The 24,702-nt window shown below is 30.6% G+C and overlaps 2 protein-coding genes across 7 annotated transcripts; one reads left to right on the top strand and one right to left on the bottom strand.

The window, feature by feature from the left end:
• Positions 1-426: 426 nt before the first annotated feature.
• Positions 427-18,700, top strand: Mrp (Multidrug-Resistance like Protein 1). Of its 6 annotated transcripts, none has more exons than XM_083036688.1 (22): positions 427-1,003; positions 2,283-2,576; positions 2,805-2,942; positions 3,178-3,291; positions 3,440-3,639; positions 4,007-4,027; positions 4,110-4,295; positions 4,491-5,124; positions 5,337-5,483; positions 5,577-5,661; positions 5,759-5,958; positions 6,329-6,830; positions 7,499-7,676; positions 7,782-7,911; positions 8,021-8,240; positions 10,498-10,718; positions 14,769-14,949; positions 15,056-15,164; positions 15,252-15,378; positions 15,672-16,194; positions 16,288-16,534; positions 16,767-18,700. In XM_083036688.1, the coding sequence occupies exons 1-22, from the start codon at positions 959-961 to the stop codon at positions 16,879-16,881; spliced, it is 4,617 nt and encodes a 1,538-aa protein (XP_082892814.1). In that variant the 5' UTR covers positions 427-958; the 3' UTR covers positions 16,882-18,700. The 6 variants fall into 6 exon arrangements, with proteins under 6 accessions (XP_082892814.1, XP_082892813.1, XP_082892818.1 ...); XM_083036687.1 differs by lacking the exon at positions 10,498-10,718 and adding an exon at positions 13,724-13,944 and having other exon boundaries at positions 430-1,003; XM_083036686.1 differs by lacking the exon at positions 10,498-10,718 and adding an exon at positions 11,348-11,568 and having other exon boundaries at positions 436-1,003.
• Positions 18,701-21,045: 2,345 nt separating this feature from the next.
• Positions 21,046-24,275, bottom strand: LOC145935392 (putative lipid scramblase CLPTM1). Its single transcript, XM_083036693.1, has 6 exons — positions 24,111-24,275; positions 23,234-23,812; positions 23,042-23,159; positions 22,766-22,969; positions 22,490-22,627; positions 21,046-22,401 (listed from the first exon to the last, which is right to left on the bottom strand). The coding sequence occupies exons 1-6, from the start codon at positions 24,267-24,269 to the stop codon at positions 21,641-21,643; spliced, it is 1,959 nt and encodes a 652-aa protein (XP_082892819.1). The 5' UTR covers positions 24,270-24,275; the 3' UTR covers positions 21,046-21,640.
• Between the last annotated feature and the right edge of the window lie 427 nt (positions 24,276-24,702).

A 24,702-nucleotide genomic window follows, 5' to 3' on the forward strand; every position in this document is an offset into this window, starting at 1 on the left:
ATAACTCGCGCAAGCGAGTCCTTATCAAAAGAGATATTTTATTCAAAAATTATCTCAATGGTATCATTTTATCTATTAATTAATTTTTAATTATATATATATATTTTTTGTGTTAAATAATAGTTCAAATCAAAAGAGATATTTTATTCAAAAGTTATCCCAAAATGGTATTATTTGATCGATTAATTAAATTATATGTTTGTTAAATAATAGTTGAAATCAGTCATAAAAGTAAGATGTTTAAATTAAAGATCTCTTTTGTTATTTGTTTGAAGCTCGTGTGAGAAGCTTGATTTTCGGAGAGAACTCTTTATCTCGTAATCGCGCGCATACAAAGTAGCGGTGACATTTTCAAGAGAGAGAGAGAGAAAGAAATGATCCGACTGTCAAAAGTATGACGTGTAACGTGCACGTGAACGCGAGTGCAAGAAGTCGCGCAGGCGCGCGCGACTTTTCCCGCCCAAATTCGAATCCGCGTCGCGCGATTGGTCGATCTCTCTCCCCGGCGCGTCGATAGCTCGATACCCATTGGGCAAACGATTATCGGCTACTTTCACTCGTGTTACACTCGAACACGGCGGATGGCGGATTATCGCGCGACGAGCGAGGAGCGACGACGACGAGTGGTTTCTCGTCCGTCTATTTCGCGCTTCCTCGCAATCTCGGACGCCTCGGGACGCCTTTAGATGCCTTTGGGAGCGACGTTTCACTCTGACAGCTCGTGCTCATCGTTCGTAGTGGATTCGCTGGACTCTTCCCCTTCCCTCGCGCGTGTTCGTGCGTGTTTCGCTCGCATTATGTGTGCCGTAGTGTAGTGTGAATCGAGTGCACGAGCGATCCTTGCTCAGAGGCGAGGAGGTTCGCGGTCTATACGATTCTTTGGTTGACGCTCCGTCTTTCCTACCAACGGCTCGGATTACGTGACAAGGCTCGCCGGCTAATTAATAAATGTGTCAATATGGAAGGTCAAATGATGGACGAGTTTTGCGGCACCAAGTTTTGGGTGAGTGTAATTTAAGACCACTCTGTTCCTTCGCCTTCTTTCACCTTCTTTCACCTTCTTTCACCTTCTTTCACCTTCTTTCGCCTTTTTTCCTCTCTCTTTCTCCCATTCCTGTTTCTCGTTCGCGGTTATTCCTACACGATTGTATAAGCCGCTTATTCCACAAACATCATCGTCTCTCTTTGTAAGATTCGCCGAGTCACAGTCAAACGTTTATAATATCGGTCAACACGATTTCGCTTTCACCCTGTCGTCATTTTACACCACACGCACACACCTTCCATGAATGACTAATAATAGTCGATAATGTGATATAAGGAAATGTCATTTTTATGGTTGCGCGATATGTCAGTTTCTCGAAATTGTAAAGAAAAAAATGTTGCGAGAGTAGGAAATAAAATCGTAATCTTAGGCGCCCGTATGAGGAAATAATTGTGCTCGTTCAAGCGAATCTTTTATCTTTTATCAATTGAGATCTATATATATCTGCATTTTATTATCTTGTCATACATCTAGAATCAAAGACAAACACAATTGCAAGCGTAAGTGAGGATGCTTGTACAAGCAGCTTTGTAATTATCGCGTTCACAGAATTCGCAAAGAATGGAAATGTGCAAATATTGAAATAATATTACACTTTATTAATAAGAGTAATTAACAAAAAAGTTCCTGATTTTTAATTATTCTACCAAGCACGCAATCGTAAAATTTCTTTTATATAGTAATACGAGAAATATTACATATAATTAATATTATATTTGTGAACATATTATATAATGTTGAAAGAAAAAAAGAGAGGAAAACAGAAAAAAAAAGAAAAAGGCAGAAAAAAGATTGTCAAAATAATTGAACAGTCGACTCGTTTAACTTTATTTGCCACGCATTGTTGTGCAATAGTTAAATTTCCTGAATGCATCGAATGGAGTGACTAATGATATTATGAAATCTTTTCCTCTTCCTTTTTTTTATTCGTCTGTAGTATTTATATATCAATACGATTCAGGTATTGAAATGCTCAGTTATTATATATGGAAATATAAAGACATTATGTCTATAAATTTTCTCAAAATTTTGGAAGGGATTTTTTGTAGATGTCCTTTTTTGGTTCATGTCTTTATTTTTATGCTCTTTTTGGAACACGTACCTTAGCTCATTATCGAAATGTTATTAAATATTAATAAGGATTTGCTGAATAGTATCGCTTTTTTGCAATATTATTTTAAAAATATTGATATAACGAAGATTAATATACTTGATCCAAAATTTCTGACTGTTCTAGGATGCTAATCTAACATGGTACACATACAATCCAGATCTAACAGAATGCTTCCAAAAAACGGTATTGGTATGGATACCGTGTATATTTTTATGGGTATTCTCACTGATGGAAGCATATTACCTTATAAATAGTAAAAGAAGAAATATCCCGTATACATGGTTATTTATTTCTAAGCAAGTACTTACAGTAGGATTAATTATACTTTCCATAGTTGATATAATACTGGCAGTGTATGCTCATCGTACGGTCTACAGTGTAGATTATTACACACCATTTATAAAAATTATTACCTTTGTAAGTACAATATTTTATATTAATAATATTTTAAGTATATTTTTTGATGTAGTTATATAATATATATTTTAAAAAAATATATATATTTTTTTAAATATTTTTATTTTTTTCTCAAGATGAAAGTGTTTATTATCGATTTATCGCACAACACTAAAAAAATAATCATACACATATTTATCACACAAATTATCTATATAATGTACAATGTAATTTGTTTAATTATTTTAGATATTAGCATCTGTTTTAATGACATATAATAGAAAATGTGGAATGCGGACATCAGGTCTTTTATTCCTATTTTGGTTTTTCCTTGCATTATGTGGAAGTGTACAGTACAGAGTTTCTATAAATGAATTAATCGATGGGGTATGTTAAGTCTTTATGATATTAAAGCAATTAAATATTTGAAATGAATGCATCTTGAATGTATACATATTTGTTAAGAATATTTTCTATATATATTTTCTTTTTATAATTTTTTTTACTATCCTACTTTTATCACAATTATATCTTGTTATTAGTTTCTTAATATTTTACAAGAAAGCTAGTTACAGTTTTCAGATAATAATTTATATGGTATAATAATTTGTTGTGTTTTTAGAAACAGCCATCAAACCTATCGGTATCTTATATGATCTACTATGCAATAGTTGTGATATTGTTTGTACTTAATTTCGTGGTTGATGCAGAGCCTAAATTCTCCGAATATGCTACGGTAATTATCTTATATTGATTGCACTGTAAAATGTCAAATTGATATTGTTTGATACATAAACATAAAATCTTGGAATCAATCATAAAATTTGAAAGTTTTTTAATAAATTTGTAAACAATCTTAAAAATATGTATATTTACTCACTCAGGTTGAAACACCGTGTCCAGAGCAAGGCTCTTCTTTTCCATCAAGGATTCTTTTTGCGTGGTTCGATTCCTTAGCATGGAAAGGTTTTCGAAAACCGCTCGAAACATCCGATCTATGGTCCATGAATCCAGAAGATATGGCCACAGAAATAGTGCCGAAATTCGATAAATATTGGAATAAAAACTTGATGAAAACAGACGAGTAAGTTTACTTGATGAATCTCTTTATACAAATAGATACTTGCAATCAGTATGATTAGCTTTTTTTCTTTTTTTTTTTTGTTTTTTTTAACGTAACCTACTGCAGGGAAATGTTATATTAATATTGAATACAAAGCATACAGATTAAAGAGAATATACATTTATTAGACATGTTTATTCAATTTCTAATGCATAAAGATTTATTATTTTAAATATTTTAAATTTATATATGTATATGTTATGTCATATCATATTGTTTGCATATATCTCTTATATTGAAATATATTATAAATATAGATATAGAGAAAATATATAAAATCTTGATTAAAAGTTTTTTAACATGTTCATACATTTCTTGTGCTAACAAGGTTGTTTTGGACTTACTTTAGGTAGGATGTGTCATATAATGTTTTTATCATAATCATTCAATCTAAATTATAAACACAATAAATGTTCTTTATACACATATAGAGTAGAAAGTGCAAAAGCATCATTCCGAAAAGCGTCTGGACAAGTGGATTTTAACGATGGCCGAAAAAAGAAAGTTGCTTCCATCCTACCGCCTATCTGCAAAGCTTTCGGTACGACGTTCATGTTTGGCGCTTTCCTGAAACTGATTCAAGACGTTATGACTTTTATTAGCCCTCAAATATTAAAGTAAGTATATACAAATAATGCGTGACAAAATTTTGATTTATATCTAATTTAGACTTTATTTTATTCTGTCTTCTCAGTTTATTCAGTAAAACATAAATAATAACAAACAAACAATATTTTTACTAGAATATTTTAATTGTTCTTAGCTTATTTACATAACGCGTATATTTATAATGCGTCTTTTTTTTTATTTAGGCTTTTAATTGCTTTCATCGAGGGAGAAGAAGAAATGTGGAAAGGATACTTTTATTCCGGATTACTTTTACTTACAGCAGTACTTCAAACGTTAATACTATCTCAATATTTTCATCGTATGTTCTTAGTCGGATTGCGCATACGTACCGCATTAATCGCGGCAATTTATCGCAAAGCATTGAGAATGTCGAACGCATCCAGGAAAGAATCCACGCTCGGTGAAATAGTAAATTTAATGTCTGTAGATGCTCAAAGATTTATGGACTTAACCGCGTACATAAACATGATATGGTCGGCTCCTCTACAAATCGCCTTAGCTTTGTACTTTTTATGGGAGATACTGGGACCGGCGGTGCTCGCCGGTTTAGCAGTTATGATCATTCTTATTCCCGTAAACGGCTTAATTGCGAACAAAGTGAAAACGTTACAAATCAGACAAATGAAGAGCAAGGACGAGAGGGTAAAGTTAATGAACGAAGTACTTAACGGTATAAAAGTGTTGAAGTTGTATGCGTGGGAACCTTCATTCGAGCAGCAGATACTTAAAATCAGAGTCAAGGAAATCCAAGTATTAAAAGAAGCGGCGTATTTGAATGCTGGTACGAGCTTTATATGGTCGTGTGCACCCTTTTTGGTACGTTTCGAATAATACATTTATATTGAGGCTCTCGGAAATAGAAATTCGTTTCTCTTTTTTTTTCTATTAAATTTATCTCTCAGTATATAATTTTTATAATAAAAACTTCGCGTTCTGCGATTTTCGATTTACTTATATAAAATATATTCAATTATATATTTTTCTCCTTTTTTATATATTGTCTTATTCTTTTTTTCATAAATGTGCAGGTATCACTGGTATCTTTTACAACTTATGTACTTATAGACGAAAAGAATGTTCTAGACAGTACAACTGCCTTTGTTTCACTCAGTTTATTCAACATCTTAAGATTTCCACTTTCTATGCTGCCCATGATGATTGGTAATATAGTTCAAGTAAGTTTATATATCTTTTTATGCAATCACAGCTATATATTTAGTATGTTTTATTTTTGACTAATAATATTATTCATGTGGCTTTGCGTTTAGGCTTATGTCTCTGTAAAACGCATCAATAAATTTATGAACATGGAGGAGTTGGACCCTAATAATGTACAGCATGATCCATCAGAAGGTAAAATAACATTTTTTCTTGTAAAGTGATATAATTCTTATGTGCATAGTGTATATAATACATTTGTAGTAACACGCATTGTATCACATTGATTTAGTACACGCGTTAGTAATTGAGAACGGTAGCTTCTGTTGGGACAATGAACACATTGAGAGACCAATACTACAAAATATCAATTTCCATGTAGAACAAGGTCAATTAGTAGCAATAGTTGGTACAGTGGGATCAGGCAAGACTTCCCTTTTATCTGCTCTGCTTGGCGAGATGGAGAAATTAAATGGGAAAGTAAACACAAAAGTGAGTATATTGTTTTATTAAATTATAAATATTAAGTAGAAGAAGCAAAGTATAAATATCTTTGATTTTATAAAAGTTATAATAAAATTAAACAATATATATCTACATAAGTAGATAAAGAAAGAGTTTAAACTCTTTTTTCTTTTTCTTTAAATATAAATTGGAAATGTAATTGCGTAATTTTTTTTTATCATTTTACATTTTTGTTTCCTAGTAATGATGCAGACTAAAATATAGAGACTATACTAAGGCAGATAAAATTGAAAAATTGTGTATTTTTTGTATATTTTTGTGCTTTTAAATCTCTAATTAAATAAATAAGATATAGATTAGAATCTGGATTTATTCTTTAAATACTTTTCGTTTGCAGGGCTCGATTGCATACGTCTCTCAGCAACCATGGATACAAAATGCCATTTTGCAGGACAACGTACTGTTCGGAAAGGCCTTAAACAAATTGCTATACAATCGCGTGATCGAAGCGTGTGCATTAAGTCCGGATCTCAAGATGCTACCTGCGGGAGATCAAACAGAGATCGGGGAGAAAGGCATAAATCTGTCTGGCGGTCAAAAGCAGAGAGTGGCCTTAGCGAGAGCTGTATATAACGATTCGGAAAATTATTTCTTAGACGATCCTTTGAGCGCGGTAGATTCGCATGTAGGAAAACACATTTTTGAGAATGTGATAGGTCCGAACGGTCTGCTGAAGAAGAAGACGAGAGTACTTGTTACACATGGTATCACGTATCTGCCGGAGGTCGATAATATTATTGTTCTTAAAGATGGCGAGATAACGGAGAGCGGAACTTACAAGCAACTGTTAGAGAAAAAGGGCGCTTTCGCCGAGTTCTTAGTGCATCACTTACAAGAAGGTATCTATTAATAATAATTCAACTTGTTGCGCGTATTTTTATTATACCTATTATATAAAATTTATTGTTATACTTTTTTTTCATGGATCTAAGTTGGAAATCGTAAGTCCGCGAAAAAGTAATTACAATTCCTGTTCCTACTTCGTATATGCTTGCATAAGAAATATTCGCTTTTAGTATTAGATTTATTGTTGTCAATGAAATACTTTATTAAATTTGAAGTCCCTTGTGTCTTGAACATTATGTTTGCCGGCAAAATAATAATAAGTATTATTCATTTAAAACTAATAAGTAGTTATCAGTATAACTAGTCATAATTTAATATAAACAGAAAAAAGGCTTTGATAAAAATGGAATTTTTTAATGCATGTTGCGTGCACTTTATTGAAATTTAAAAGATTTTTTAATGCAAATAGTTTCCCTAGTGTTTATATTGAAATTTTCTCAAGTTATTAAACTGAAATGTTTGAAATTTTCATTCTGAATACACATAGATAGATGAGATTCTATAATTCTAATTTAATCCAAATACTAATTTCCTTTTAAATTCTAATTTGAAAAATACGCATGAAAATTTCTTGAATTTTTTCCCATTATTACATTAATACATTTTAAATGCGAATGAGGTTGTTCAATATTCTAAGATTAATATGACGAATTTGAAACAGTTCAAGTTTATGAAGGTTCCGAACCAGATTTACAAGAAATTAAACAACAACTTGAATCAACAATGGGAGCGGACGAGTTCCAGCAGAACTTAACTCGAGTACGATCAAGAATATCCGAGAGTCTAAGTGAATCTGGTTCTATGACTGATAGAAAATCGCTCAATGGTTCTCTACAAAGGTAATTTTAAACATATTTCATAAATAATGAATAATAACAAGAATTTAAATATATGTTCGATTATATATTTGATTATAAATAAATAATGCATTTATGCGTGAATAGGCAATATTCGACAGAAAGTCAACAATCGGCGAATTATTTGCATAGCAATAGCACGAAGGAGAAAGAGGTACCGAATGCTAATAATATTGGGGAGAAACTGATAGAAGTCGAAAAAACGGAAACTGGAAGCGTATGTATTCTGTTAATTTTTAGAATATGTACATATATGAAACAATTTACATTTTTTTATGAAGAAAGAGAATTGTTTTTTATACTTACGTATTATATTTCTCCACTAGGTAAAATGGCAAGTGTATTCTTACTATTTGAAATCTATTGGATGGTTCTTATCGATATCAACGATCGTGATGAACGCGGTCTTTCAATCGTTCAGCATCGGTTCCAGTGTTTGGCTCAGCGTTTGGACGAACGATAATCTGACCATCGTGAACGATACAGTCGACACGACGAAACGAGACATGTACCTCGGAGTATACGGTGTACTTGGTTTTGGACAAGGTATGTTTCTCTTTTTTTCTCTTTCTTTTTTTTTTTTTTTTTTTTGTATGATACATTGATCTTGTCCATTTGACAGATAGATCCGATTAGTTATTGTTTAAAATTTCGCGTTTACGCGGGTGCAATCCGTTTAACGCAACGAAAGTTTCGTTTGATTGTTTCATCAATCAAGCAAGGCAAGGAAATTTGCGATCCTTTCGTTTTGATTGATGAGACACTTCGAAACTTTTGTAGCGTTCAATCGAGTGCACTCTATAAAGAACGTTTTCGCGGTATTCAGGTAAGCTTATCCCTGCCGCTGCTACGTGTACTTGTATAAATATCCCTTCTTTTACTCGCAGACGGCAATTCGTTCAATATAGGCAATGGCACTTATTTTTGCTCGTCATAGTATATAGTGATTTGAAAGGCATGTTCCCTCACAGATTACACATTATTGGGGTAATTACTTTTAACATAGTTTTTATAGATCTAAAATTCCATTGAATTTTTAATAAAGTTAAATCATAAAAACCTCGATTATGATTTAACTATACTAACGCTGGTTATAATGTGTCATTTTTTTTTCGTTTTGAGTTATTTTCACTAATGTATTTTACACACGCTACATGTTAAATTTCAAAAATTATTAGGATAATTCCTTAAAAAACTAAACGAGTGTGGTTTGCTGTGTCTACACTATTCTAACATACTAATTAAATACTTGAAAACTGATTTAAGATTAAAACCTTTCAGTAGCCATATGTTTTTAATTGCAAGTGTCGTAGTGATAATTTTTTACGAATGATCGCTTCCTTGTTATTGCATGAAAAATGTTTTTGTTTGAAATGCTTTTCATGCAGATGCAATTTGTATCTTTTGTTATTTTTTGTTTTAATTTTTTTCTAATCTAATTTTTTTACGTGAAAAAAAATTTATATCTAATGATTATATGAACAAAGAGTAGTGCAGAAAAATTATTGATTAATGCATTAGAATAGTACAATCAATGAATGTGTATATGTACTTTTCTTTTGTGATTTTTATAGTTTTAAAATGATATAGAGAGGAGAATACAAATATTTCCATTGTGTTATCAGTGAACGTCAATCGGATAAACTGTAAATCGTGATGTTCTGTCACGATATTTAAAGCTTACTTCGAAAATGAAAGAAATAGAAATGATTTAATAATATATTATTATACACGTCTATAAGCATGAAGTAGAGAAAGAGAAGAAAGCTTTTTAGCATCAATGTTTTTCAAAATAATAGAAACAGGAAATCAGTCTGTATAGATTAATCAACTATTTGAATATGAATACGCGCTAAAATTCTTATCAAAATTGTTATGAGATAAATTGTAGTATAAATGTATAAATTAAAAACAAAAAGTTCTTATTTAAACACAGATCAAAATTTGCACTGATTTCCTGATCAGATAATTGCGTGTAAATTAGGATGACTATAGTAAGCATAGTATTAACGTGTTAATTTAGAAGACAGACTTCAGACGGAGATTATTTGAGACATATCTCATTTGCCGGTTGTCTTATCATTTTCCTCTTTATACTCTTATCAATTCTATGTATTTAAGTTTCAATTTCTATTCTATACAAGAGCATACATTTTTAATATTAAATTACACGCTTGGATTGCTTATCATACTTATCGTAATAAGAGTCAACATGCTTAATTTAAAAGTCGAGTACATATATTTTTTCTTAATTTATATAACACATTCATGTATTTTCTTTCATGATATATTTATGTCTCAAATTTACTTAGATTTTAATCGGACAGACTTATAACTAAATATATAATAGCGACATTAGTAAGACATACTATTTGAAATATACCACTTTATTTCCATCTCAAGCCAGACGATTTAGCTAGATTCGCTTTTCATGTTTTGTCATTAATACATTAATAGCATTAATGATCAATGCCATATTAATGTAATTACATTTCTGCCATATTAATATAATTACATTAATGCTATATTAATATAATTATATATGCTGTTCATGAAACGAATTTAATACTTAACACATCACATTTTTGTTTTACATAAACGCAGTGTAATATTTGAATTTAACAATGTAAATGTACGCATTAACGAGTTAATTGCTAGCCGAACAAAAGATGTAAAGCTTAAAAATAATTTTTTTTTATAGTGCTATCAGCAAATCGATAATAGAAAAAAAAAGATTTTTTCGGATAAAGTATAAATATGATAAAATGCTATATTTTTAAATCAATTTTACATTAAATTTCAGCCACTTTTGTAGTGCTGGCGCAGACAGCATTGGTTATCGGATGTCTGCGGAGCAGTAGACTTCTGCATTCAGAATTATTGTTTGCCATACTGCGATTACCTCTAGGATTCTTTGACACTACACCGTCCGGCAGATTATTAAACCGTTTTGGAAAGGACATTGACATAATAGACAACGTTTTACCTCCAAGTATTAGGGCTTGGTTGTTTTGTCTAGCATCGGTATGCGAGAATTTAATCTCTTTCTCTCTCTCTGTGTATTTCACACGTAATTTAATGTACAGCATAGGCAGAATCATATTGGTCCACCAATCGATACAAATATGATTAATTAGTACCGACGAATTAAAAAAGAGCTTTCAAAAGTGATCTTTTCTCAGTCTCTATTCTTCATTAGTGATCGATAGATGATCATTAGAAACGCATTAGTGATGAATTAATAAATCAACGTAATTGCATGCAATTAATTACGTAATTAGCAACACTATGTATTTTTTCACAGTACAATCTTGAATCACATTTTTCCTCTTTTCTTATTATACATTTCTCTCTTTCGTTTATTTTCTACATATGTATATATTTATTTATATTTATACATATTATCTTTCTTTAATTACATTACACCTCAATTCATGTGTGACTGCAGTGAGGAACTTGCATATGGAGTTAGATGAAATGATGAGCAACTATGAAAATGAACATTGCCGATTATATAAAGCCCTAATATATCTTTCTCGTTCGTTCGAAAACGTCTTTGATGATGTATTATTAATCGCGAAAACAAAAAAATCTGATTATATAATTTGTCATTTTATCCGATAAATCAAAGTTGATCACCATGATCGTTGTAGGCGTGACGGTATTCGCAATGGCGCTATTCCTGGCTAAAGGGACGGTAATCGCTTCTAGTCGTCTCTTCGAGAATACACTACTCAACGTTCTTCGCAACCCAATGTCGTTTTTTGACAGAACTCCGATTGGTCGAATCCTTAGTCGACTTGGTAAAGACATTGATATCGTTGACAATGCTCTACCGCTTATTCTGCGTACTTGGATCACTTGCCTCTTTTCGGTATGATATTTTCATATAACTCTACGCACACTAATACACGCATAAGTAATGATTCTGACAGTTGTTAATATTACGTCTCTTTTACTATCAAACGAATATATTTGCTACAGTTTTATATCCTTCTTTATTTCAATTTAATCGTATATTATAAATTTATTTTTTACACAGTATTGTGATAATTAATCTCTTATTTTTTTATTATACTGATACTATATTACTGATATTATACTGATCAAATGATTCACGTTTTACTTTGATAATTACATTTTTTTCATATACGATATTTTCATTTAAAATAAATATCGAGATAAGTCAAAACAATGAAATTAATTTAAAATAATTTTGTTTCTTTTCTTTCTCTTTCTCTCTCGATAAAATTATATCATGTGTAATTGTTCTGAATATTTAAGAGACGCGGAGATACGCTTGAAAAGATGCGAATTCATAACAGTGATGTACTTTATCAATTTTGGATCTGATCTTTTTCTATTTAAAAATGTTGAAAAGTTATTTCGATTGAATAACAACGCTTGAAATTTTAGGAAAAACAGCAAGACTATAGTAATATGTCGTTAGTTTGTCGGCTAGGTGTACATGAGCACGGGTAAGCTACTTTATATGTATATTTATATAAGTTGTTGCAATCAATATGATGGATCAACGAATGCATGTGGATATGAAAGGATAAAAGATATTCTCAAAATGCTGCAATTTATATTGCACAGCATTTGAGCGGTTTACCCGTGCGTTTGTGCGTTCAGCCGATGAGGTAACAAACGTATTCTGTAACGATTGCTTAATTTTTCAATCTGATTTTCTTTTGTAAATTCGTCGTAAAAGAAACGTTTCTGCTAATGATATTCGTCTTTTCAAGTATATATTTAGAGCGAGAAACTTTGACGGAAAAAACGTCATGTATTTGTCTACGAAATGCGATTAACAAGTAATTAATTTTTATATATATAGCATCAATAGTGCTTATAGTGGGATTTGTAAAAAATTTTAAAGATACATCTAGAGAGAAATATTTGCAAAATCGTATTTGGAGAAATAATATCTTTTTCGTGAGGAGAAACTTAACTATTCTCAATGAAACGTGAATGTGTTCCTATCGGATTTTATATCACATTGTATATTCCATAATATCACACAATTCATTGATCGATAATTATAACATGTGTAAATTTTTTTCTTCATTTCAAGGATTCTAGGATATCTCGATGTTCTTCTTCTTGAATGTTAATTAATAATGTTCATTTTCATTTATTATTAGTGTATATGTGTTTTGGATCTGTGTGTGATATCTCAGAGATGTTACTGTAACATAATAATAATTTTTAATATCGCTCAAGATGGAATTTTGCTTCAAAAATCATCATTTTTATATCGCTTTACAAAATCCAACATAATTGTTTTATGTTTATGTTGAATTTATTTTACATACATATTGAGTTCTTTCAGTTATACAATTTGAAGATTATTATTTTTTAAATTTTAATTTAATTCATGTATGTAACTAATTTATAATTACTATATATAATTATAATGCAACCATATAGTGTAGTAATCAGCGAATGGACACAATTATACCAGTTAATAATCCTGTACAGAAATGATTTTGCTTGTGCTTGTTAATAATGCTTACTCTCTATATTTGCTTATATAACATGTAATTGTGGTTCTGCTTTCTAGAATATGTAATTTCTTAAATTTATATTTCCTGTTGCTATATGTCTGGTATGTCACAGCAAACTTCACACCTTCGCATAACATGAGACAGAAGCAGTAGTTTAAGTTCATGATATTGCAGATGCATTTGAATATCGAGCAATATTATGAGCAATAAAAAAATTAAACAAATTTCTTATTTCTTACAGCTTATTCTGTAACTCATTAAAGATAACAATTCGTGTTGAAAAAAAAATTTAAACATATAGAAAAAATTTTTAAAAATATAAAAGAAACAGCACTCGCAAAGAAGGAAAAGTTTTTCTTATCATGCGTATAATATATCTTGTTTAGCGCATATCTTTGCTTATGAAATTTTTAATTCATTGATATTTATTAATCGATGATTTGTGTTATTGATTTCACAAATAAAAAAAAAAAAAAAGACTGCGGTTACAATGAAAGTTATCCATGTCTGATGTTGTAGCGATGGCGAGCTTTTTCTGCGATTTGGCACCGCAGCTGGGCTGTTGGTTGGCTGCTCGTCAGATGCACATAGTGATGCTGCGTGCTGTGATGCGTGCTCCATTGACCTTCTTTGATACGACTCCTATTGGTCGTATTATCTCCAGGTTTGCTAAAGACGTGGACATACTGGATACATCTCTTCCTCCACAAATTTCTGATACCATCTATTGCCTGTTCGAGGTAATCTTTTCGTAACGCGCAGAGAATAGTCTGTTGTTGGGATTCTTATTGCTTTCCCATTTATCTTCTCAACTTCATCCAGGATTCCATATTACTCACCTTCATTTTCCATCACTGTGCGTAGAAAACTTTGCATACATCTTATAGGTTGCGATCAAATATATAATTTTTGTGTCAAAAAATGCCTGTGAATAATTATAGTATTATGGTATACTGGTATATTGGATATCTGTGTGAACTTCATTTTCACTAGCTTTAAAAACTGGTGACAAATTTTGCGAACAAATATATAGAATATATGGAATAAATGTGCTGTAGAATTTAAGTATAATTGTGTCCGTTCTCATAGATTGACTGCAGTCGATGGATTACTACAATATGTATGCCAGTAGAAGATACTAACAGTGTATCGATCATGATTTAAAAAAAACATCTTTGACGCTAATGCTTATATTTGTATTTGTCTAATAGCAATATTATCATATTCGTGATACATGTTGGTGGGCCTATGAAACGACTTTGTCAATTTGTCTTCTTGTTTTTTTATATAAACAGCTGCTGTCTATAAAAAAAAAACACGAGTGCTTCTACCATAAGTTTTTGCATGTGATTATCATCTCTTTATTTATATTTTTCTTATAGAGACGATTTATTCGATTATATTTTTTGATACAGTCATCACACATATTTTATATATTTTTCTTCCGTTCGGATTAATTTGTATCGCATTATACAGAGATATTATCACATCTTACACTTATAAAGTTTACGAAAAATAATAAAATGTACTTTTTCAGTGTTATTAATGGTTATATGCATTACAGGTCATAGCCACTCTCGTAGTAATAAGCTACAGTACACCTATATTTATCGCAGTGATAGTGCCAATAGGTGCGATTTATTATTTTATTCAACGTTTTTACGTTGCGACGTCACGCCAATTAAAACGATTAGAATCTGTTTCGAGATCTCCTATATATTCGCATTTTAGTGAGTCAGTGACTGGTATGTTCTTAAAGTTTTATATTATATATATACATACTCCACAATATATTGCTCATTCTTATTCCTAAATATTACAAAGTAATCTATTTATTTATTTTATTTCTAGGTGCACAAATAATTAGAGCATATGGCGTACAAGAACAATTTATCCAAGAGTCTGAAAATAGAGTAGACTTCAATCAAGTCTGTTATTATCCTAGTATTATTTCAAACAGGTATATATCGATGTAAAACAATATTATTACAATTTCCCCTATACATAATTATTAATTTAATTATTAATTAAAATGGATGTGTTGTAGATGGTTGGCTGTGAGATTGGAGATGGTTGGAAATTTAATTATATTCTTCGCAGCATTGTTTGCTGTTTTGGGTAGAGCTACTATGAGTTCGGGACTTGTCGGTCTATCAGTCAGCTACGCCTTACAAGTAAGATATCGATGATACATGAATTTCTGAAAAGCTGACACTATTCATTAGCTGAAGTACTAATTATGTGCTTTGATATCAAAATTAAGAAATTTACAAATAAGTAGAGTTGATCAGTTTGAGTATTACAGTGAATTTTCATATATATATTTTAATGCAATAATTATGTTAATTAAGACTAAATTAAAATATGCAAAACTTTTAAAGAATTGTTATAAACAATATAGGTATTTTGCATGTTGAATATTTTGTGAAGAAAGATTGCAATTTACATTCTATGCCTGTTACGTTAGATTACCCAGACTTTAAACTGGCTGGTACGTATGACATCCGATGTTGAGACTAACATCGTCGCGGTAGAGAGAATAAAAGAATACGGAGACACGAAACAGGAAGCAGCATGGAAAAATACGGAGTATACACCTCCAAAAGAGTGGCCTACGAACGGTCGTGTCGATTTCAAGAATTTTAAGGTTCGCTACAGGAAGGGATTAGATCTCGTGCTGAACGGTTTAACGTTCACCGTGCTCGGCGGTGAGAAGATCGGTATCGTGGGCAGAACCGGTGCCGGAAAATCATCCATGACTCTGGCGCTCTTCAGAATAATCGAGGCGGCTCATGGAAAGATCTTGATCGACGATGTTGATATCTCCAAGCTGGGTCTTCACGATCTGCGTTCGAGATTGACCATTATTCCGCAGGATCCCGTATTGTTTTCCGGAACACTGAGAATGAATCTGGATCCTTTCGATTGTCATGCCGACGAGGAGATCTGGAGAGCGTTGGAACACGCTCACCTAAAATCATTTATAAAAAGTATGTTATAGTTTTGCAAGAGTAATGTTCCTTTAGAATATTTTCTACATACTTTCGAAAATAATCTATAATCTGTTTAATATCTCATTTCAGACTTGCCCAATGCTCTTTTACACGAAGTCACTGAAGGCGGAGATAATTTAAGTGTCGGACAACGACAATTGATCTGCTTGGCGAGAGCGTTACTTAGAAAAACGAAGGTTCTCATATTGGATGAGGCAACAGCCGCGGTCGATTTAGAAACAGATGATCTGATTCAAACTACCATTCGCCAAGAATTTAAGCACTGTACAGTTCTTACAATAGCTCATAGACTCAACACTATTCTAGATTCAGATAGGTATGTGTTTAAATGTTATATCAACATTTCTTTCCATAACGGATCTCTACTCTATTTCTCCTATTACATTAAAGATGATTAAAATTATAAAAAATTTTTATATTAATAACTAATATAATTAATATAATAATTAATTATATTTATATTAATACAATATAATAATTAATATAAATATATTAATTTATATTATTAACTTTTGTTACAAATAATAAAAATAATAAAAATGTTTCAGGGTGATTATGTTGGATAAAGGTCTGATTGTTGAATACGATTCTCCAGAAGTGCTACTTCGCAATCCATCTAGTTCTTTCTACAGTATGGCTAAAGATGCAGGTCTAGCTGCTTGAAATATATATCATAATGGTTCTTTTTTTTAGCAGCTATACATTTATTCACGAGCCAACGTTCAAAGGAAAGCCGTAGAACAAACAACGCATAGCTATAGTATACAGAAACTTAATTTGTAAAATAGTCAAATATTTCTATGCAAAGAAGAGAAAAAGGCGAGCGTTTGCGCAATCGACGGTACAATATCGCTGATTCTTCCTCAAAGTTGTTGTTGCCAGATCTTATTCTGTGATGAGGAATTACTCTTCCCGATTGTATCGTCGATTAGCGATATTATATCGACTCCTTATATTCTAAAATAAGTTTTGTAGCCTCTTTCATCACAAGCAATGCGACACATTTTATTTGTATTCAGCTATTGTAATTAGCTATTAATTATTTCAAAATTTAAACCGAGCAGTAGTGAGATAGAACTCCTGCGTGATAAATATGTTAGCATTTTGGTAAATAGAGTACGAGTAAATTATTTTTCATCATTATTCTCTTATACTATATTTTTCTTTCAAAGATCTATCTCTCTTCATAATCTATAATAAAAGTAACGTATTACAAATGTTTTCATGAAAATATTAGATTTTCAGATTCTCTGTTTATAAAGCAACAGTGTTTGATTTAATATTATAAAAAATATGATATAAAAGATATAAATTATCTTACAAACTATAATACAATAATTTTAAATAATTTTTGAATAACAATAATTTATCAAAGTAATATTTGCAAGAAATCAATCAAAGTTTACTAGAATTCTTAAAATATTTGAAAAAAAAGTAAAGATTTCACGCCTAAAAACTTCCGGATTAAATTATATACTCATTTATATAATTTCAATTATTGAAGTAAGACTATAATGACACACAAATATGTATGAGTGATCAATAAAAGTGTGTGTTCAGTCAAAAGAAAACAAAGGCAACAAGATAATTAAAAGAGCTTGCTCCAACGCATCGGTTTAAATCAGCAAGCTTAAAAATACTATTGTCGTAATTGCTGCTCTAATAACATAATATTCGACGTGTTCTCTAGATTGAGTGCACATGGATTTTTTTCCATAGATTATATTCTTTGTTAAAGAATGCATTTTTTTTTTTTTTTTTTTTTTACATTGACAATTAGTCGCAATAATAATATAATTTATTTTTACTGTTACATCACACAATGTGATATAGATCAAGGCGAAATGTACATTAATCCAATATCTGTTACATGCCTATCTATCTACCTACCTTAATAGAAACTGGTACAAGTTAATTTTAAGTCGGAATTCAGTACCACTTATGTATAATGGCGTAATATCTTATTTTTATAAATCGCTTATTATAAAGCAAACAATGCCGTTAAAAATAGCAATTTCAATTCGACATACATTTTGTATGCGGCACAAGTATCTAGAAAAGTAATGTAACATCACATTTTACTGTATATACTCTATCTCTTTATAAAGTTTTATGTATTATCCAAAGTATAGTTAAATAACATCTCTGTGCCTATTTTACAAAGAGTAGAGAGAGAAAGAGAGAGAGAAATCGCATTTATCGAGGACTATAATAATACTAATTCCTCGCATACTTTCTTTGCTCTTCAACAGTTTGCTGGCATTCATAAGTCAATTATATTTTAACCAGTGTTTCTAAAACTCCCTATAATTTTACATAGTAATTAATCGCATATGTACTAGGTGTTTATATAGTATTTTTAACTCTTTAGCCCCTTAGATTATTAAATATTTTTGAAAGTATTAATATAAAAGTGTACTTGCTTTATATTTGTTTTTTATTTATAAGAGAGGCTGCTGAAAATAAAATTATTAAAAAATTATTCTTTTATAATAACATTTTATTATTTAGAAAGAAAATGTTGCACAGGATATAATTTAATATTCGTGAAGAAATGTAAAGAATTTGTTGTCCTTAAAAAAAAAAAAAAAAAGCGATAATTAATTAAAAGATAACTTAATTAAGATTATGATGAAAAAGAAAGTAGTATTAATTAAAAGTTAAAATTTGTGTAACAATAAGCGTATGTGAAATATGTTATAGTAGCTATTATATATGCAATACAAATTTTACCAGCACATTATTCGATACAACTTACACAATACTATAAGTCTTTTTTCACAAAACTATAAAAACACATGTGGTATAACTATTAGATTGTAATTAAAAAATACGCTAGATTGCTGTAATTTTAAATTTAATGCTGAAATTTAAATTTTAAATTTAATGCTGAAATTTAAATTTTAAATTTAAATAGCGATATTGGTAAATTTATTAGTAAGTTGTAGTTTATGTACGCGCCTCATTGATTAAATTTATATTTTTTCGTCTGATATTACAATTTGTCGTTTTATGAAATTTGGCTTTGCTATGATATCTTTATACAATATTTTATCAATAATGCTCGTAAAAACTTATCTTCAATCTCTTATGAAAACTAAAAAGAAATCTCTTGCCATCCATAAAATTTTAGATAATACAATAGAATATCGCGATTTACCTTTTCGAGTCCAGCATTGCAATAAATTACCATTTAAGATATAGTCGACTTTCAAGGAAAATTCGACATTTAAAGATTACTCAAGTTAAATTTTCTGACTTGTGCAAGATTAGTCATATTTTATGATTTCATATTGCCAAGAAGAAACGCAAAATTATATATGTTTGTGTTATTATTTCTATTGTTAAAAATGTATGGATTTGTAACTTTTTATGTAAGAAATTTGCACACTTGCAGTTTCAGTTAAATTATTTCTTTTCTTTTTAGCATATTGTTAAACTTTGAATTGTTTGAACACACATAGCGACAATTATATATCTTTATTTTCGCATTTGTTATTTAAATCAATATATATTCCGATACGTATCCGATACATATATCGGTATATATAAATTTTCATATAATACTAGTATTATATCATTATTGAGATAATATAAATATTGAAATCAAAAAAATATGTGTACGGTATTTCTATATAATACTAGCTTCAATTTTTTAATTGTATAATTTTTTTGTTTTTATTATGTGTACGCGAATATGTTAGATATATATAATATTAAACATAAAAAGAGCCAAGGGAGATGAAAAAATTCTATTCTATATTGTATCATACGTGCACAAAGGAGCTTTCTGACAACATGCATATTACACGCGGAAAAAAGTGCCTTTTTGTAAGAAAGAAAAAAACGAAAAAGAAAATAGAGAACCCTGACGTATTGTTTATAGTATAAACATAAATCACGAAAATATCAAAACGTGTACTTGAGTTCTTCCATTCCTTTATATAATATATATTATTCTTGTAAGAAAGATTCTTTTTGCATAGAATTTTTGCTACTGCTATAGTCTCACGTTTCGTTGTAATTCGGTGTGCGATTTAACACAAGATAAATTTTTTATCTGTTACATTTACTCGTTCGCGCAGAGAAATTATATAAAATAATACAAAAAAATATAAGCGTTCGATTTAAAGCTTGAAGCTTAGAAATATATAGATTCGAATAAATATTATATTCGTTGCTTTTGCGTTTACTTAACGTGTGCATTTTCCTATCTGTCGATAGTGTAAGAATGAGTTTTCCTCTAAATTGAAAACAATTAATATTCTTTTAAACAATTAAAAACTTATTGAACACACGTTTTACATTAAATTTCCATTTTTTTCGCGCGAGGAATAATAAAATAACAATTGAAAGGATGATCTTATTTATTATAATAAATAATTTAACCCCGGAGAGAAACCGTATTATTAAAACTTTACATCGCACATTAGCGTGCGATGCTGCTCATGAATTACGCTATAAATCAACTTCACTCAGAAACGAGTACTTACAATATGTAATAAATGCATATATAACAAATGTATATCGTCCAAAATAGAGACGTAAGTCGGCAATTTAATTATACAATTACTTAACAAAATATAAACTATAATATTAAACATATGTTCAATGTATTTGTAATACTAATGTATATATATAATATATATATTATATATAGTAATAAATATGATTTTAATGTAGGATCTTCAAAATCAATGCTCTCGAATTTTCTTAAAAATGAACTAGATGCGATTTTGTGTACTTTCATAAAGTGTTGCGACGCTATAATAAAGAGGATACGAATTTATCTGTCATCAAAAAAAAGGAATACACATATAAGATATATAATAATTAAATTAATTTTATTTCGTAGAGCAACATCTCGTCCGATAATACGATAATACTAACATTATCTGAAATCGTCATACGCATTGGGTTTTCATGTGCGTTTGATTAAATATCGAAACTAATAAGATGATGTCTTTCGCAGTATATTCAGTTGCGAATATTTACTTTACAGTTAGACAATTACACGAATGTCATAAATGCTACCGAGCATACAATCTACATTTATTTTTTTATATAAGAGATTATGAGATATACATCATGAAAGCTCGTTCGATAACTTTGATCTTTTCGTAATACCTTTATACATAAATTTGCATACAAAAAGAATTGAAATGTTTTCAGCAGAAATTGTTCGCTATTTTGTTTCACAATGCACATCGCAGTATGCTCATATAGCATATGTGGATTCGGAAATACTTCAATGGAATGTACATATACACACACACATACACATATACACACAAGTAAATGCGGAAGTTTATATAAATAAATGTAAATGTGTGTAATTATATTCTTTTGGTATCGGACGATTTTATTAATTCTCGGAAACAACGCAGGATATAACGTATATGTTCGATGCTAAACTTAAACATTATTCATTCTTTTTCGCTAGTTCCTCTTTCGGGCGATCATTAATAGCTACCTGTTTATTATTTTCCGCCAGTTGTGCTTCCATCTCTCCGGAAAAACCGAATTCATTCACCCTAGTATGATCGGTCTTGTATATCCATCTTTGGTACAAAAATATGCAGAAAACAATATCGTCGCGGAAGCAGCCGATTCTGTACAAGGTTGGCATTTTTATTACAAATGCAAAGATATCGTCGATGAACGTATTCAGAAATTTGTACGATAGCATACGCCACGGAAGATGCGCGACGCTCTTAAGTTTGTAATTAATAAACAATTGTGGCGTCATCATGATGAATCCGAAAGTCAACAAAAATCCGTATAACATACTGAGGATCCAAGAATACCATCCCTTATGTTCCAAGTACATTAAAGAATAAATCGCGTAGCCACCTAACAGAGGGTACAAAGCCCATGAGAGATACTGAAAGGCAAGTCTATCGTATTCCTTTGTAGAAGACTCGACGTATGATCCCTTATCTTGGAATGATATCTTTGGAAAGACTCCAAGTACTTTCACTTCTCTATTGATGTTAATGTCTACAACTTTGTTTATCTTCCATATTTCGATGCATAAACCTATCGCGCAACTGATGCGTACAACTGTGTTCGTCTCGTTATCCAGAACATAAAGAAGAACGATGAGAGATTGGAATACATTGAAAAATACAGAACGAACGGACAGACCTTCTAAGGACTTCCGATTATTCCAGAACTGAATATCTAAAAAACAAAAAGTTTTACATTATTGTAAATGTATTTTTATTATTTGTTATAGATGTAAAAGAAAGAAATTTGTTAAACTACCTACCATTCTTAAATGCTAAAAATTCAAATACGCTATGTAAAATTGACACAATTATAGTCATTCCTAGTAGATATGGATTTGTTTCCAATAAAGTTTCCTTCAAAGTATCTTGATCGTTATCATCCTCGTCAGAGGCTTCTCCTAAACAGACAATGATAACAAAAGATAAAACGTTGTAGTTACGACTTTTTTCACATGGTAAAGTTCTAATATATGTATATTTTATTATATATATATATATATATATATATATATATATATTTTAGAAATTTAACATACCCATAAACGATGATGTCCATTTATTTCTAACAGACTGGGCTGCATAAATTTGCCACTTAAATAATGAAAGTGGCTGATAAGTCAATCTTAGTTCTAATTGTTCTACAGTATCATTCAATGGCTGATAGTCTCGTTGCATATTCCAGAAATCATTCATATATATTATTGGCTTATATGCATTTCCACCAGGTAAGAAATGTACATCTAAAAAAAGAACAAAATGTTAAATATATCCAACACATTTACATATTATAAAGTAAATATAAATCCTCTCACATTCATCCAATGGTTGTGGTACTTGGCCATATATCCAATTGGTTTGATCGATCACTAAATTAACCGTTAAATTTGGATGCCAATGCGACACATATTCTTGATCCATTAATTCAGCTTTCTGAGATTTTATACACAATTAACATACACAATATAATTTATATAATAGAGCAATTTCAAAAATTAATAACATACTTCTATTTCCTCTTTACTAGCAGTACTTTCACCAGTTAATAAGTTGTGCCTTTTTTGATATCTAATTTTTTTAAACTTATTTAACATTTTTCTTGAATAGGACATATAATCGCCAGCGTAAACTCCTTTGCCTGCTTTGGGATTTGGCGATTTTCCACTTTTTGTTATGTATGTATGAAGATAAATAGAGCCATTTTGTTTTAAACGTTCTGAAGGAACAAACGAGTATTCGAAAATTTTGGACCCATCTTGATTCGGTCCACCATACCAATCTCCATAAATCAGTCCTTCTTCGAACCAAATTAAGGCTCGCGGATCATTGAACTGTTTAAAATTTTCAGATTCCGACAGGTAAACGCTAAGATCAAACAATGTTCCATTGGGAAATATATTTACAGCTTGTGAATGTGTATCACTAATGGCATTGGGAGACTTGGGATTATTATCAGAGCGTCTAAATAAGCTACTAATAAAATAAATTATAAGGGCTCGTATGATTAATGATTTTGTTATGGCGAAGAACGATTCGAAACGTGACGGCTCAGCCTTTCTTCTTTGTTCGTCATTTTCTGCATTTGCCTGTAAGAAATATTTCTGAGTTATAATTAAATTTTTGATAAAATATTTTAATATTCCTATATGTGTGTATATGTGAGTGACTAAAAAAGTATTGTAATTTTTCAATAAATTTCTCACAATTATATATTTATCCACAATTATTTATAATCAATTTCATAAAAAAAAGGATATTTAAAAGATGCTAATGTAAACTCTGCGTGTGAGTGTGATTTCTTCATTGTAGAGACACAATTTTCTTTTTTAAAAAAAGGCTGCCAAAAAATAAATGATAAATGTACGATAAAAATAAGAAATGCACATTTCTCTCGTCGTTATTCTGTTCGGTTCTTGGAACGAGTTCAACGTCGGGTTGGCTGTTTTCCATATTTTCTGTGACATTTACTTCCGCATTGTCACGACAATCTTCTTCAGTAACCACCATCTTTCTGTCGGATCCCGTGCCTGGTTGTTCAGGCATAAACAAAAGAAACATAAAAGAAACACAGACGGAGCATGAAGAAGTTTATTGCAAAATCAGCTGTTTGCGTCATCGACACGCAAATTATCAAGGTGAGTTTTCAAGCGAGAATCCAACGAATTTTATTGGCTACGCCATATTGTCTCTCCCATTGAGTGTAGCCAATTTCAGGTCGCGCAACACGGAGCTGAGAGAGGGCGCGTAAAGTCACTAGATATAACAAGGGCTGCTTTCGCGAGAAAATCAAAATGATCCAGATTAAAATGATCCTGTGCTGTGATTGGTCAAATCTGAAATTTCACTGAATTTCATTGAAATTGGACTGAATTTGATTCAGTCAAATTTCAGATTTGACCAATCACAGCACAGGATCATTTTAATCTGGATTATTTTAATTTTCTCGCGAAAGCAGCCAAGAGCGCGTGTCGATGTG

Source organism: Prenolepis imparis, unplaced genomic scaffold (genome assembly GCF_030444845.1).
Source record: "Prenolepis imparis isolate NDT839.2.m4 unplaced genomic scaffold, iyPreImpa1.0 SCAF_4, whole genome shotgun sequence".
In the NCBI taxonomy this organism is placed as follows: Eukaryota; Metazoa; Arthropoda; class Insecta; order Hymenoptera; family Formicidae; genus Prenolepis; species Prenolepis imparis.